This window comes from Harpia harpyja, chromosome 15, assembly GCF_026419915.1.
Source record: "Harpia harpyja isolate bHarHar1 chromosome 15, bHarHar1 primary haplotype, whole genome shotgun sequence".
NCBI classification, from domain to species: Eukaryota; Metazoa; Chordata; class Aves; order Accipitriformes; family Accipitridae; genus Harpia; species Harpia harpyja.
Genome location: NC_068954.1, coordinates 4,304,255 through 4,320,101, shown reverse-complemented (window position 1 = coordinate 4,320,101; position 15,847 = coordinate 4,304,255). Strand labels below are relative to the sequence as shown.

At 43.1% G+C, this 15,847-nt stretch overlaps 1 protein-coding gene across 1 annotated transcript in view; it reads right to left on the bottom strand.

Moving 5' to 3' along the window:
• PKHD1 (PKHD1 ciliary IPT domain containing fibrocystin/polyductin) overlaps positions 1-12,824 on the bottom strand; it is a 263,656-nt gene extending 250,832 nt beyond the window's left edge. The window contains exons 1-8 of the mRNA XM_052810279.1: positions 12,661-12,824; positions 11,487-11,564; positions 9,405-9,549; positions 8,339-8,438; positions 5,117-5,174; positions 3,657-3,735; positions 1,380-1,454; positions 82-146 (exon numbers count right to left, since the gene is read on the bottom strand). Coding sequence (XP_052666239.1) covers positions 82-146; positions 1,380-1,454; positions 3,657-3,735; positions 5,117-5,174; positions 8,339-8,438; positions 9,405-9,549; positions 11,487-11,564; positions 12,661-12,712 — 652 coding nt within the window. The 5' untranslated portion in view covers positions 12,713-12,824. The remainder of the gene's footprint in view (positions 1-81; positions 147-1,379; positions 1,455-3,656; positions 3,736-5,116; positions 5,175-8,338; positions 8,439-9,404; positions 9,550-11,486; positions 11,565-12,660) is intronic.
• Positions 12,825-15,847: the final 3,023 nt, after the last annotated feature.

The following is a 15,847-nucleotide window of genomic DNA, read 5'->3' as shown; positions in this document are numbered from 1 at the left end:
ACTCATAATTGACACCCTCCCTCTACCCTCTGGAATTGCAGAAACAATGGAAACCCATGATTTTTCCCCCTTTTCACCAACCTATGTGGTTCCCTTCCACCCGGCACTGCAGGGTCCCCAGTCCGTCTTCTACCTGAATAGGGTAGCTGTGGAGAGACAAAGGACTTTGCTGAGCCTTGGGAGCAAAAAGTGCAAAATACAATGAGAATCATCTAACCAAGAAAAGATGTGGGTTTGTACATCTAAGCTAGTCACGCTTGGCTCCCTTTAGAAACAAGGGAGAGAAACAGGTGAGATGGGAGAAGAAGAACCCATGTCCCCACTGATGATCAAGAGTTCAGCAGCTTAGGAGGATGCCTCCCAGCATCACACAGTGCTCCAGCTTGGCCCCTTTACCCTTGTTTCCAGAAGCTGAACCTGTTGGTGACCTTCCGAACCCCTTTTTGAAATAAAAGCTGAGCATAGACAAGCCTGGGCACAGGGTGAGGGTGAATAAGAGGACAAAAGTGTTTCCCCTCTACTTGCTCCTCTGCATGTCCCTAATCTGTAAGAAGGAGCAGGTAGCAATTAAACCAGATATGCTGGCATTACATCAGCCTTCTGGAGCCATGGAATGATACAAGTCCCATCATCAACTCACATTTACATTCAAGTCCCCCTCCTGGGAGCCAGGAGGAATTTTACAGTGCAATAAGAGGGCCCACTGAGCACCCCAGGAGCCTTAGCACTGACTTCTGCAGGAGCAAGTTTTTCCCCTGGTTCCCTGTAAAAGCAGCCTCCCTCTTTTCTAGGGCTCACAGGCACTGAGAAGTACATCAGTCATAAAAGAAACGCTGCTGCAGAACCCATGGCTTTTTCTGTAATTCAGCAGGGTGCAAAAGCCAGCAGCCTAAAGCATCTTCTACAACTTACAGAAGACAGGGATACATTACTACCAATAAATGAACAGTGCCGGGGCCCAGGCACCAGAGCTCATCTGCCTATGCTGTTAAATTTTTAGAGCTCTCCTTGCTCAGTTTGGGCTCAGGCCAGCTAATCTACCTTTCAAATCAGTGTCTATGTATGACTGAAGACAATGCATTGCCCAGTGTCAATAGGCAGCTTGGAAATGGCTACCTTGTTTTGGAGTCTAAAGAGTTGAATAAAATAGATGTGGCCAGGGCATAGCATATCATCCCTGGGCCAGAGAACAGCCCCCAGCCCTGCCTGGTTATGGCCAGAGCCACAGAGAGCCAGCAACCCTCATCCACCCCTGTCAGGGCTGTCTCCATCTTAAGCTGAAGCAGAAGACCTTCTCCAAAAGCCAAGAAAAATCTTTTGTGCACAAGTTGTGCTGAGCCCTTGTACCAACACAAACCAAAAGTAAGCCAAGAACTGACATGCTTCCAGCTCGCCTGTCAGCAAAAGAGCAGAGACTGGTCCATCCGTCTCCTTCTGCCGTAAGGATAGCTGGTCTAGGCAAAAAAAACCAAGAAAGATGCATTATGATAGAACAAAGTTTCAGGAATGAAATCCTGATCTTGTTAAAATCAGCAGCCAATATTTTCAAATGGGACAGGAATTTCCCCACACTTGTATCTAGCATGCATTAACCTCCTAGAAAACTGGACAAACCCTAATCTCTCATATCTTAGCCTGCAAAGTACACTCCCCAAATGCTGCAGGAACTGGACCTCTGTAAAGATTGTAGCAGGACCACCTTTGAGACAGCTAACTCTGAACAATCTGATGCCTCCTCCCTGTAGTGAAGGGTTGGTAGTCCGAGGCCCAGGAGGACCATACTCGCCCTCACCTCCCAGAAGAAGCAGGCAGCTCATACAGCCATACTGCTTCAAGGTGCAGCTCAGGCTTTTCTTTATTTCACTGAGGAAAGACACTACAAACAACCTCTGCTGGGAATCATCCAAGCTCCTAATAGCAAATCCAAGTATTCCCACCTTAAAGAACCAATATGGCAAGAGACAACTTCCACAGGAGAGGAGAAATCAGGTGGGAGCAATGAATTCACAGTAATTAGCATAATAAGCAAAAGGTGGCAATGATTCTCTGAGAATTAAGAGGCAATTAAGGAAAATATGTGATTAAAACCTGTAATGCAAACACTGTGACCCATGCTTCAGAGTGTAGTTTTATGAGGTTTTAAGAAAAGAGTTTGCTTTTATTAATACAGCTTGCTGATATTGAGATGCCTTTCCTTTTAAGGATGAATAAAAAAAAAAATTCAGTGCTGTAAAATGTTTGGTTCAGCATCACTGGACCATTGCATCCCATACAATGCACAGAAAGCATGCAGAACACACAGGAAAGTATAAAAACCATTCTCTTTTTTGCTCCAAATCCTGAATCAGTGTGACTGAGTGACAGACTGCTCAAGTCCAAGTCCCCACCTGGTACATATTTACGAACACACCAAAAATGGGCAAAGTATTCATGTGAAGCTACAATGTGAACCTGTCTGGTATGCTAAGATTTTTGAGGCCATTTCCTTTTTAGTGATAGTGAGGTTAAGCTGTAAATGAGTAATCTAGCAATCGAGCTTGCAGGCACATCCAACCTGCAGTCAGACAGACCAGCCTTTCTTCCCACTGATCAAAGGTTTCATAGTTCCACTAGAGGCAGGTAAAACAATAATTAATATCAAACAAAGGACACTAATATGCATCCAGTGAAAAAAAATGTAGGGCTGATAAATGGGTGCAGCTGGTATGGCAGGAATCTGCACTGGACTTTCATTCATGCTAGCAGACAATTTAGTTCCTTAGCAAGGGACATTTCCATTCAGCCCGAGAAGTAGTTAAAAAGCATCTAGTGGTCAAATATCTGCTGCTGCAATTAAAAGTTCTCACTACTGAGAACACACACCTTCCCTAGCTGCTGAAGTGATCCTTAAAATGCCAGCACAGTAACTATAGATTAATAGTTTATCTTTAAAATACTCACCCGGGCTTATTCCTTCACTGCCATTGACACAAGTGCAAGGTAAATAACTCAGTAGTATCTGAGAACACTTCCATATATATGGAAATACATATGACAGATGACAGGTCAACATTCATGCTCATTTTGGATTCACTGTGCTTAAAGTGCTGCTGGCCTGAAGTAAATTTCTAAAATCTACCTGCTTTGTTCTGTTGCATGTAACCATAGAAGCAGCAGAAAATAAAAATCAAACCTTTCTTGAGAACAAGGAAGTGACCAGAGAGGGTTTAAAGCAGTGAACAACAAAGCCTTTTGTCTCAAAATACTGCTTTGGCTTCTGCCTCACCAGAGCATCTGTTTCAAATTAATAGTTTTTCTAAAAATGCAAATGGAAGGGAAAATTTATTTAACTTTTAGACTCTGACATTATTTTAATTAGTTAAATTTTAATTTACTAGCCAAAATAAAATCTACAGCAACCAGACGCAATTACAGTACAATTCACACTGAGCTGTGATTGACTGTGCTGCCAGTAAACAAACCAACTAGCTTAATGGACCAGTTGCAATTAGATTAACAAAGTTTGCTGGAGCCCAACTCATGAGCTGCAATAAACCACAAAGGAAGTAAATGGCAATTCCGGGCCAACTGCTTGCAATTTATTGCTGTCAAGGAGGCTGATGGAAGAAATGCCAATTTACAGGGACTGGGTCAGATAGCAGCCTATATATAATTACCCATCAATATAATCCACGTTGAAGTCCAGGGTCTCATATCTTCCAGTAATTGTCTTCCCATAAATCTCTATTAAATTTCCTGTTTAAAAGGAAATGGAAATTGAAGGGAGTCTTTTAAAAGCAGAGAATTTATTTGCAGATTTTGAGCCGAACAAAAGAAGTTCTTGGTGCTTGCAAATTTTGCAGAGAGGTGCCTAACTGGTTGCATTGATGGCTACTCTCAGCTTCTGCCATAGTTGAAGGTGACTTTGCACTTAATTCACTTTTCCCAAAACACACGTCTTTGTTTCACACAAAAAAGTCGATTCCTGATTTTTTAGCAGATCTCTAGTATTTGTACTGAGAAGACATTTTCCTCAACTCTTTTGTTAACTAAACCCCACATTCTGACCAAATTCCACTGTAGAACCTCATGAGGCGACCATAATGACATCATTTGTACGCTAGACAGGGTCAAGGTCTAAAGAAGGACCTCAGCATATATGTGGCCAACTGAATCGCTCCCAACACTCCCTTGACCACACGGGGTGACAGCTTGGTTCAGCTGCCTGCACAGAGGTGTCTTAAATTGTTTGAGGCACCGTATCCTCCCACTGTAGCTCCAGAAGGGAAGGAATCTTCCTGGTTCTGTGTCATATCTACCTGCTCCATGCAGGTCTTTCATGCTCCAGGACATCTCAAATAGCACTAAACACTTAGTGTTGCTCTCATGTTCTTCACTGACTACACCGGGAGGTCAAACATCCAGCTAACACATCAAAACCTCCATACAGGCACCCTAAAGTAAGGCATGAGAATGTGGAGCTGAACTGCAACCTAAAAATAATTGGAAATGAGGGATGGACTTAGATTTAGGAGCATCTATGTGATCTAATCATCCAGGTATCTCTCTGCACTCTTGAGAGACCTAAATGTTTTGATTAATCTTGACTTTGGAAATCAGCGTTTCAATTTTCTCTAAAGAAGCCTACAAATACAAACAGAATAGAAACAGGGGGGGAAAAGACTTCCATACACCAGTCTGTTCAAACCAAAACCAGTGACTGTCTTCTCGTGTAACTTTAAAGCCCCATTAACCAAGAGGTCTGTATGGCATTACAATATCATCACCTAATAGCTAATTCTTCTTAAAACTATTACTAAATATATAGGTCAGATGACTCAAGAGTTGAGACTGGTTAGACCTATCCATCTGCTGAACAAAATCTCTCTACTCGGGCAGCAGAAAACAAGTACCAAATAACCTGGTCACTGTGTTTTACACACTTCTCTTGTACCCAGTGCTGTAGACTCTCTCCCCTCATGCAAACCCATTTTCCTGTTCAGCATGAGCTTGGACATTAAGTTCTGGAGGTGCCCATTTTAATCCCCAGCAAGACAGATCCCTCATAAGGAGAAAGACAGTATGGAACATCAAATAATAATTAAAGTGGGCTCCAGCTTAAAGAAAGGTCCCGTACCTGGGATGCCAGATGGTGGACTAATTTGATAAACCACAGGTGTCTGCGCAGCAGAGAACTGCAAAGAGAAATTTGTAGTTAAACGGCAGTCATTTTCGCAGCAGTCCAACAAGATCTGATTATGCATTGCTCACAACACAGTTGGCAACCGCATTTCAGAGACTCACACTTGAGATTTGATCTTTGAAGCAGAGTCCTGCTCTGAGAAGGAAGTACAAATATCCCCTTCTTGCCCCCTCTGCATTCAGAGTATGGCTTACTACTATTTTTACATCCCCTTTTGTGCCCAAATTATCTGCCCTCACTTGAGTTAATTCCAGAAGATATGGTTTAATACACTATAAAATTTCTAAGCCATGCTTTATCTGAAATTGAGACCTCCATTTTATCTTGCATTATGGCACCATTTTTCTTCCCAATAGTATACTCTTAAAAACTATTTCTACATCACAGAAGTGAAATACTTCAGCTAGCCTTTAGCAAGCTTGTTGGGTACCCTAAAGCAGTGTAGCAAAGAAAATGCTTGTATCAGCCCATCTTAATTCAGTATAATGCATTAGTCTTTGGGAAAGTGCTACCTTGGCCACTGAGGGAACAGCAAGGAAATACTGGAAATCTGCTACAGGGTACTATTTTTAACTTAAACAGAGCCCAAGAAGGAACATAGGGATTGTGCTTTGAAGCAAGCCTCTCGGAAGATGGGGAACACACAGGGACCCTTTCCAAGTGGAGGAAGGTCACCATCAGCCTCCCGAAGCAGCTGAGACACACAGATACCTGATGCGGCACATGCTTTGGCTGCATTTTCAACAAGTAGAGCAGCCCTTTTGCCCCTTTTCTCCAGTTGACTCTAAAATCTGTGAGACTTTTTAACCAAAATTACTTTAGAAATTTTTTGCCTAGGCTGATACCAATCCTATTCAAATGGCGTTGTGCATGGGAGCACTACTCATCTGTCAAGTGGCCAGAGGCACACATGGTCCTCCACATGCTGTTAACTCACACAGAACCAGTATTTTCTGTAAATGTCCCTGTCCCTCCCTGGAAGATGGTAAACCAAACAGGACAAATAAACTGACGGCTTCAGGAGATAAAAAGTGCCTTATGTCCAAATCGAGCATCTGGACCCCAGGACCGAAGGAAATAAAAAGGCGGTGGAAACCCTTTGGAAGTGTTTAAAAAATTCCTGCTATGGATAAGCAGTTGTCTCCAGCACACTAGGTATTATCCAGTGCTGGGTTAGCTGCATATCATCTTGTAACGAGCTGATGTAGCTGAGACAGTGTGGTCTGGTGTCAGTGGGAATGTACCTGCACAGGCAATAAAAAAAGAGCTGGATATCTTGGGAAAGCCACAAAGAGAGTTATGGAAGGGGAAGGTGGGCTCTTGGACTATGGCTATACGAGTAAATAAAATAACTTGGAACCTGCTATTTAGAATAGTAGAATTCTTTAGGTTGGAAAAGACCTTTAAGATCATTGAGCCCAACCGTAAACCTAACACTGCCAACTCCACCACTAAACCATGTCCCTAAGCACCACATCTACACGTCTTTTAAATACCTCCAGGGATGGTGACTCCACCACTTCCTTGGGCAGCCTGTTCTAATGGTTGACAACCCTTTTGGTGAAAAAATTTTTCCTAATATCCAAACTAAACCTCACCTGCTGCAACTTGAGGCTGTTTCTTCTCGTCCTGTCACTTGTTACCTGGAAGAAGGGACTGACCCCCACCTCACTACAACCTCCTTTCATGTAGTTGTAGAGAGAGATCAGATCTCTCCTCAGCCTCCTTTTCTCCAGGCTAAACAACCCCAGTTCCTTCAGTTGCTCCTCCTTGTGCTCTAGACCCTTCACCAGCTTCGCTGCCCTTCTTTGGACACGCTCATCTTCCCCATCTTCTCTTTGAGCCCTGTCCTGTCCTCACTTGCACTTATGGAGGCTGCTGTCAGCCCAGTAAATAGCATAAAAAGCTCATTTGCTGAATCAAATCAAAGACACCATTGCATAAGTTGGGTTTTTTTTTCCGAGCTTTCCTTGAACCCCGTTCCCTTTCAAAGCTCAGTCTTTGCCTTCCCTCCTCCTTATGGTCATGTTAAAAACGAACGAGTAGCCACAAAGTCCTTCCAGTGATGGCTGCTTCTAAGAAGCAAAGGCATCTTGCCATACTCTGGGCTGAAGCTGATGCGGAGAAAGAAGCCAAAAACAGCATGAAAGCTAGGGCCACTAGCTGACACAAGTCTTCTGAGCTGTTCAGACTTGTTGCTGCCTGCAGCAGGCTTTTTCAATCTAATGTGAAGGCAAAATTAATTTTTAATACGCATAGCTCCCAGGTCCCAGTCCCAAAACAAAGAGACACATTGTGTTTTATTTAGCTTGGAATGTGCCTCATTAACAGCATCCCCTGGTGATTTTTCATCAACTCTCTAAGCTAGCTGAACCACCCAACGATTCTTCGGCTTTAATGTGCAATTTACTGAAAACACTGGGCTTTCTTGCTCGATACTCAAAGTTAGCACAGAGGTGGGACGTGCCTTCTGAACACACCAGGCGTCATTCCGAAGCACACAGCCATGGTTGAGGATTCTGCTCTGCAAGAGATCCTGACACCATCATCATTAACTGGTCTAATACCGCCATACCCAACGACCTCCTGAGACAATGTGCTTTGACATTGAGAGCCAAAGGGAAAATACCGGTCTGGGCGGGAGTAACGAGCTCTCAATATAACTGAGAAACAGATATGAAATCACAGCTGAGGTCTGAGCTTTTCACATCTTGCTCATCTTAGGTGTGGAGAGCTGTCCTAGACCTGAAGAGATGTCCTTTCCTGGAACCAGCTGTGTCCATGGGAAGTATGCTTGTCCACGGTTACCTGTCAGTGCAGACTGTTAGCTGCCACCCTCCAGCTTGGACAGTAACACCAGAAGCAGCCAGCATAGGGTCTTCTGACTGTGTGGCTTAAATGCAGAGACAAACTAACTTGGACCCAGACTTTTGATTCAGGAAAAACTTAGGTCACCTAATCTATCCAGTGTCAGACTGATGAGTACCTCAATGCACCTAGTTTTAAGAAGGAGCATCCTAACTTCTTGTCCTGACATGCAATCAGACACACAGTATATGAGAGATAATATTTCAACATATTCCATGTGATACTATGAAGTTTGACTCCCTCTGAGACCTTGAATTCTTTATCATCACTTCTATACTTGGTGGTTACCTTGAAAGTATAGTTTTCTTTCTCCACCTCAGTCAGGTTGTTAATCACACATCCTTTAAAGATTACCTCCACATAGTACAAATCCTCCTGGGGTGAAGACCTAGGTGGAAGAAAACGTGTTAAATTATTTTTATACTGATTGGGTTTATTTTTTAGGAAATGCCAGGTCCTTCACAGGGTCTCCATTCTTAGCAGATCCACCGAGGCTTCAATAGAGCAAAGCAAATTTACACTGTGAACCCAAACTTTGCACATATGAACCCAAACTCTAAAACTACAATTTAAAAGAAATGTGGAGGCACAGCAAGAAATTACAGTTAAGTGCAGAAGGTGATAGGACTACATCAAAACTCTATCCAAATTGTACATTAATGCAAAACAGAGACATGCTCATTAGACATGCTCAGATAATAATTGTTGTTCATTAGTATTAAAATAACCCAGGGCTGCCTGGATCTACAGGGCATCTTGATCCTGGTTTATAAATTAATGCTGCATCCTTAATGCACACGGTTTCTCAGCACAGCGTTCAGCAGATTTAACTCCCAGCCAAATCATAGCAGCAAGAGAAGGAAGAGCCCCATTAGGGTCACGCTTACAGCCTCTTGAGACATCCCTAGTCTTCCAGTCAAATAATCTTCTTTAAAGTTATGACAGGATGGAAAGGAGGGACCTTAGATTTCCCAGATGGTGCTTGAAACCATATTTGTTTCCCTCTCTACTCGTAACCTCTATGATCTTGGGCAGGACACCAAAGGCTGGTAAAATCCACCCCCCAAGGTTTTCTTGGGAGTTCTGCATCTAAGAATTAGATATCTACAAGCCTTTGAGGATCCAAGTCCAGCCTCTACAAGATGCCTCACTGACTCTCATGCTAGCTAGCCTAGTGCTTCATTAAGTTGAAGCAAGGACAAATGAAACACAGCTTAGGAGGTGCTCAGGTGTAGCCACAGTAGCAGCCATAAGAATTCCTTAAACTCACAAACTACCTGTACAGACACTGAAAGAAAAGAATCCTGCCAGCCAAACGGAAAGGTCTCACCCGCACTATAGTCATGGATCATACCTTGTTCTGCATCTTATAGAGGGCAAGTCAAAATACAGAGGAGAGACATCACATGGCAACCTGGGCAGGTCTGGATTCACCAGGAACACCTCCAGGTGGGACACGCTGGCTGAAGAGACACCTTCTAGCTGGTGGGATGTTGAGCCTAAGTAATCAAAGTCAACCAGAAGAGCTCCGTGAGGACAGGATCACTCGCATTCAGTCACACATGTCAAACATTTTTCAATGTGCAACCCAGCTTCTCTTTAGCAGCAATGCTTAGAGCCCTTAATCAGGCTTTTTGAAATCATATTTGTGTAATTTCATATTGTGGTTTAACCCCAGCTGGCAACTAAGCACCATGCAGCTGCTCACTTACTCCCCCTCCAGTGGTATGGGGGAAAGAGTCAGAAGGGTAAAAATGAGTAAACTCGTGGGTTGAGATAAAAACAGTTTAATAATTAAAAAGAAATAATAATAATTGTAAAAGAGATAAAAAAATAATGAAGACAGTGGAAAATAGAGCCCAAGAAAGACAAGAGATGCAAATGAAAACAATTTCTCACCACCAACCAACCAAAGTCCAGCCAGTCCCAAGCAGCCGCCTCCCTGCCAACCTCCCCCCTAGTTTTATTGCTGAGCATGACATCATATGGTCTGGAAAATCCCTTTGGTCAGTTGGGATCAGCTGCCCCAGCTGTGTCCTCTCCCAACTTTTTGTGCACCTCCAACTTACTTGCTGGCAGGGCAGTGTGAGGAGCAGAAAAGACCTCGATGCTGTGTAAGCACTGCTCAGCAATAACTAAAACATCCCTGTATTATCAACACTGTTTTCAGCACAAATCCAAAACATATCCCCATACCAGCTATTATGAAGAAAATTAACTCTATCCCAGCCAAACCCACTACACATATTAAGACCAAGTTCATCCCACCATGCAGCTGCATGGATTTTTTTTGCCTCTAATACAGTATTTGGTCTCTCCTACATGTATTCTGTTGTAAAGAATGAGTTATTGGGAGTTTGAATTGCCTGATGTCTTGCATAGTTTTGCTGACAGGACATCAGGTTGGCCTGTGCTGTAAGATGGATCTGCTTAGCCCATTTCTTTAGAGTGAGCTGCCCAAAGAATCAAAGACTTTTAATCTTCAGAAAGTCAAGCTTTATCTGAACATAAACTAGCATGCTTAACTTTTGTAACATAATCAAATACAACTAGAAATGAAGGCAGCTACAAACAACTCTCCCTTTGCTCACAACCTTCAATGGTGGTTCCCAGCCCACAGACTCACTTTAAATGCCATCAGTGGTTTCTCAATTTGCAGCAAACTGTACGTATCCTCCTGGTCCCAGGAAGGTTTTTCCCCTTGCCCAAAGGCCTGGCTGTCTGTTCCCCCCTCCAAAAAAAAGAGACTGTGCTTGAAATGTGAATTCCCAGCTGTGACTGTCTCTGCCTGCCACACAGTGCTGTTGGGGAAACATCTCCCTTGAAGACCTGAGCTTCCTTTCTTCCCTCCATTTCATCATCTCTATGGGAATGCACAAAATTCAGACAAATAAGATTAATACCATTCATCATAGTTATAAATGACACAGTGCCAGAACTTGAGCAGCCAAACCAAACGTACAGCTGGCTCAGAAACCAACTCGCTTCCCAATGAATCAATATTCAGCACTGTGGAAAATCAGGCCTAGCTTTGTACAGCTGTTTGGGGGCCCAAATGAGCATGGCATATCAATTTCTGTGTTTTTTACTCAGGTCTTGCGTTTATCATTAGTGTTTTTAAAGCTTCAGCACCACAGGACCTATGAACAGAGGAGATTTTCAGTTTTTCTTCAAAAAAAAAGGTGGCAGAGAAGAAATTTCCAGCCCTATGTCTGCAAAAATGAGGTAAAAATCTGTTTTTTTTTTGCTTAGAAGGAACTTAAGCAACCATCATCAATAGCTTATGAAGTAATAATTTCAAGTAGATTTCATGCTGTGGGTGCCACAACCCATGGCCCTGTTGCTTAGGGTTTGTCACTCCAACCACAAATCTCAGAATGGAGCTGATTCTCTGTGATTCACTTTGTTGTGTGCTTCATAAGAGTTTAAAACTCACCGTCCAGAGTAATAGTAATCCACGTTCCTCCAGCAACACTGCCCTCTCGGGGCTTAATGAGCAATCCCGTGGCTGTCACTGCAAAAACAACCCAACTACATCAGGTTGAAGGGTAATGCAAACATCTAAAAGATCTCATTCGGGACGAGACATAGTAGTCTGACAGCTGTCCTCCTGTGATCCCACTCTTCACCTCATTTCTCCTTCTCAGGCATCCACATTAGTGGTATTGCTCATCCTTTTTTCCCCAACTGTCTTCCCTATGTAATAGTCCTGCTTCCCCTCAGAGGGGTTTGATACCTTCAGGACTTGATGAAGCAAGCTATAATCTGAGCCTCCTGTCCTCCTCAAGAATTAAAATAAAAGTGGTAAACCTCATGTTTATTCCTCCAGCTCTGAAGGAAATGTGTTTACTGACTTCTGTACATTCTCCCAGACTTAGGGCTGCCCACAAAATACATCCTCTTCTGGCTCCAAGACAGTTTGTCCAGCTTTTTCTTGCCAAAGTCCTTAGGAAAGAAACACAGGCCTGGAAATGAACTCCTACTTCGTGAAATTGTCACCTGTAACTTGCTATGCAATGCCTTTCAGAAAGGCACCAAATTCTTAAGGTAATTTAAGATTTATTTTGGGGACTCTCATCCTCTGAAGCTAATAGAGATAAACCAGTGGCTGGCTTCTTTTTTTTGTAGCCAATGATCAGAATTTTCCAGAAGTCCTTTTACAGTGATATCCAGTTTCCTGTTTAGCATTTTGGGAGACTTCCAACTTCTTAGCTGCACACGAATGCAATCTCACCGAACACCAGTATTGATCACTGAAGCCAAATATTGGACACACTTGTGTCATGATCTTTTAGTATAAACGCGCAAACAGTGATATGACTATCATCAAATGAATGAAAACAAGCATGAGATGAACCGAGCTAGAACAGGGAAAATTAACAATGAATCCAGGAATCTCCACTGGCTATGGAAATGATGCCATGAAAAGCCACTGATAAGGGTAGACAATGTCCAGTATGCTATAGTCAATATCCCATAATATTCAACACCTTTTAGAGATGCTTCTCCATGTCTCACTCGCAGTCAGTCTGTATCCACCCCAGTGGCACTGGATTTTACTGGTGTTGTATGACCAGTGTGGTTGGAGACAGCACCTCTCTATCACCCACCTGCAAAGAGTATCAGCTCAGCACTCAGAAAGGATGATGTCCAAGGGTTCATCTTGAACTTTGGATGGGGATTTCACAAAAGTCTGGCTCCGGGATCATAGCTTGGGGCCTTAGGACCTTCCCTGGAGCCTAAAACAAACTCCATCTGTACTCTGTCTTCACACTGCAAACCTGTGGGAGCAATGGTCTGTGTTAGAGCAGACAAGATGGACTGCAATGTGGAATCACAGAGAAAACACTGATTCACCTCTCACACAGTATAAAGGATCACTATATTGCAAACCATAGTCTTTTTCCTCCCACCCAACAGACCTTTATAGATCATATGCTCCTCTGAGCAGACCACTTTCCAGCCAAGCTCAGGGTCAGCTTTCCCCACTGGGGCCATGTTTCAAGAGACTGACTCTGATTAAGCATTGGGCACAGGTGAATCAGTGAAAGCAGTTACGGGATTTAGAGCCGATGGTGTTAAACTCTCCTAGCTCTGTGCTGCTTCATGCAAAATTGTTGCATTTACTATATTCAACTAAATCATGCCACGGTCATTCTCCAGCTCCAAAGCCAAATGGCAGGACCTGGCTATACTATTATGCTCTCTAGCCTTACACAGCTAGCCCCAAACTGGGAATGGCCCATGCTAGCTCCTCAGGTGTGCCTAGGAACTGTTTGGAAGAGCACTGGTAGACTTGACCACAACAGCTGTGAACTGTTCTAATAATTTAAGCAAATAAACATTTGAGTCCTTGTAGACTAGGAGGTTCCTTGGTCTTACTTGCTATCATAGCCAGACATATCACACATTCCCTTTATAAAGTCCATGTCAGGAACTGTTCTAACATTTAAAAATATAGACCATCAACTTCTACTGCCTTCACTCTGGGTTTTGTACTAGTATGGAAATAACCATGGGTCAATTTATTTAGCCACATCTTTAAATGAGCAAGAACCTCAAATTCTCACCAGCGAGCACAGAGACTGTTCCCCTTACCAATAACACCTCTTGGTTGTTAAAACTCAGCTCAGACCACAAAAGCCCCAAACAAATATAAAATCATATGGTAAGAAGCTAATTTAAGATTTTAGATTGTTGTCATGGTAGGACCTTGTCCTGATTTCAGCTGGGATAGAGTTAATTGTCTTTCCAGTAGCTGGTACAGTGCTGTGGTTTTGAGTTCGGTATGAGAAGAATGTTGATAACACACTGATGTTTTCAGTTGTTGCTAAGTAATGTTTAGCCTAAAGTCAAGGATTTTTCAGCTTCTCCTGCCCAGCCAGCAAGAAGGCTGGAGGGGCACAAGGAGTTGGGAGGGGACACAGCCAGGACAGCTGACCCAAACTAGCCAATGGAGTATTACATACCACATGACATCACACCCAGTATATAAACTGGGGGGAGTCTGGCTGGGGGGAATCACCCCTCAGGAACTAACCGGCTATCAGTCAGCAAGTGGTGAGCAATTGCATTGTGCATCACTTGTATATTCCAATCCTTTTATTATTATTGTCATTTTATTGTTATCATTATTAATTTCTTCTTTTCTGTTCTATTAAACTGTTCTTATGTCAACCCACAAGTTTTACTTTTTTTTCCCAATTCTCTCCTGGGTGGGGGGAGCAGAATGAGTGAGCAGCTGCATGGTGCTTAGTTGCTGGCTGGGCTTAAACCTCAACAGACTTAAAGGACAAAATTCACAATCACTGTATAAGGCACTTTATAATCAGTAATTCTCAAAGGGATAATCCATGTCCCCCACGCAGAAGAACAAAATGATGCAAAGGCAGACAGCCTTTCACATTCCTGCTCCACCAGTCAGTTACTGAGAAAAGGACAAAAAAAGACCTCAATTTTCTTAAGGCCCAGCTCTTCCGCAGGACAATGGTACAAAGAGCTCATGTGTTCTTCCATGTAGTGGTCTCGCTTCATTCAATATATACGCTGCACTGATTCAAGCCCTCTTGTACATCGGTGAGTGCCTGTCAGGTCACCCAAGAAAGCCTAAACAACTGCCCATAGCACTGTCTGCTTTGCTGGCTTCTGTAAATGTCCATAAGACCCATCACAATGAAGCCAATTGAGTTGATTGCCAGCTACATTAAAGAAAACAACATTATTCAAAGAAAAAAAAAAGGGGGGGGGGGCTGGTTCTTTGCTGCTGCTACAGAGGTTCAGAATACCTGATGCTTTAAGTCATTTTTAAAAGGACTGACACATGCAGAGAAATGATCTGCAGTCTATAGGCACAAAGTGCTCTTGAACACTGATTAGAAGATGTGGTCAACTTGCATCTAAGGGTGCTGGATTTTGTTGGAGCATTGCACATTCTTTACTTAAGAGGAAAGTGGAGGGAAGGGAACTTGCTTCTCTGCTCTTATTTCCTTCTGTCTGGCCTTTGCCAGATAATGCAGTAAGGAGTTTCAAGGCAGTTGGTGAAAGGTCGGAGAAGCAGCATTCTCCAAGCACTTAGGGACCCCCCATACTGATCTGGTAATTAGGATATTTTTGATAGCAATATACTGACCTCATGGGAAAGGGAGGGAATGAATGGAGAACAGAAATAACTCCTCAGGACTGGGCAGCAAAGCTTTTGCTGATAATGGCAGAAGAGGACAAAATCCGGAATATAGCCACATCCACATTTTTTGCACAACCCAACAGAAGCAGATCTGTAGAGCAAAACTACTGGTGCTGAAGACCCAACGCCCACACTGCAAGCATTTAGGGGTGTTACACACAGCACGAGCTCTAGCCTAGTCCCAAGGACTGAACATCCATTAATGGCTGGAGTGTTGTCTGGTGCATATCTTTCTTTGAATTAATCCAGAAGGATTGACATCTGTTCACTGAGAGAGTTCTGTGGTCTGAAACAAATCACCTTATCTGGAGATGAGAAGACTTGCTTCAAAAGTGCACTCCTGGTCTAAAATGGACACTGAAGGAGATACTGTGCAGCCTCTAAAGCACTTCTCCCTCCCTTAGAGTGGGGGCTTTTTTGCAAGATTGGAGTGGGATGCAATGCATCCACAGTGGGCATTCAACAAACCAAGTCTGCTGGTTGGTCCTCTAGGAAGGGTAAACCTTATAAGCAAAGCTGATACTGTTTTCCACATGCTTCCTCCCCTATTGTTATTACCATAAACATGGTTTTAAGATCATCCAAATCCTATACATCATGGTCATGACATCTCA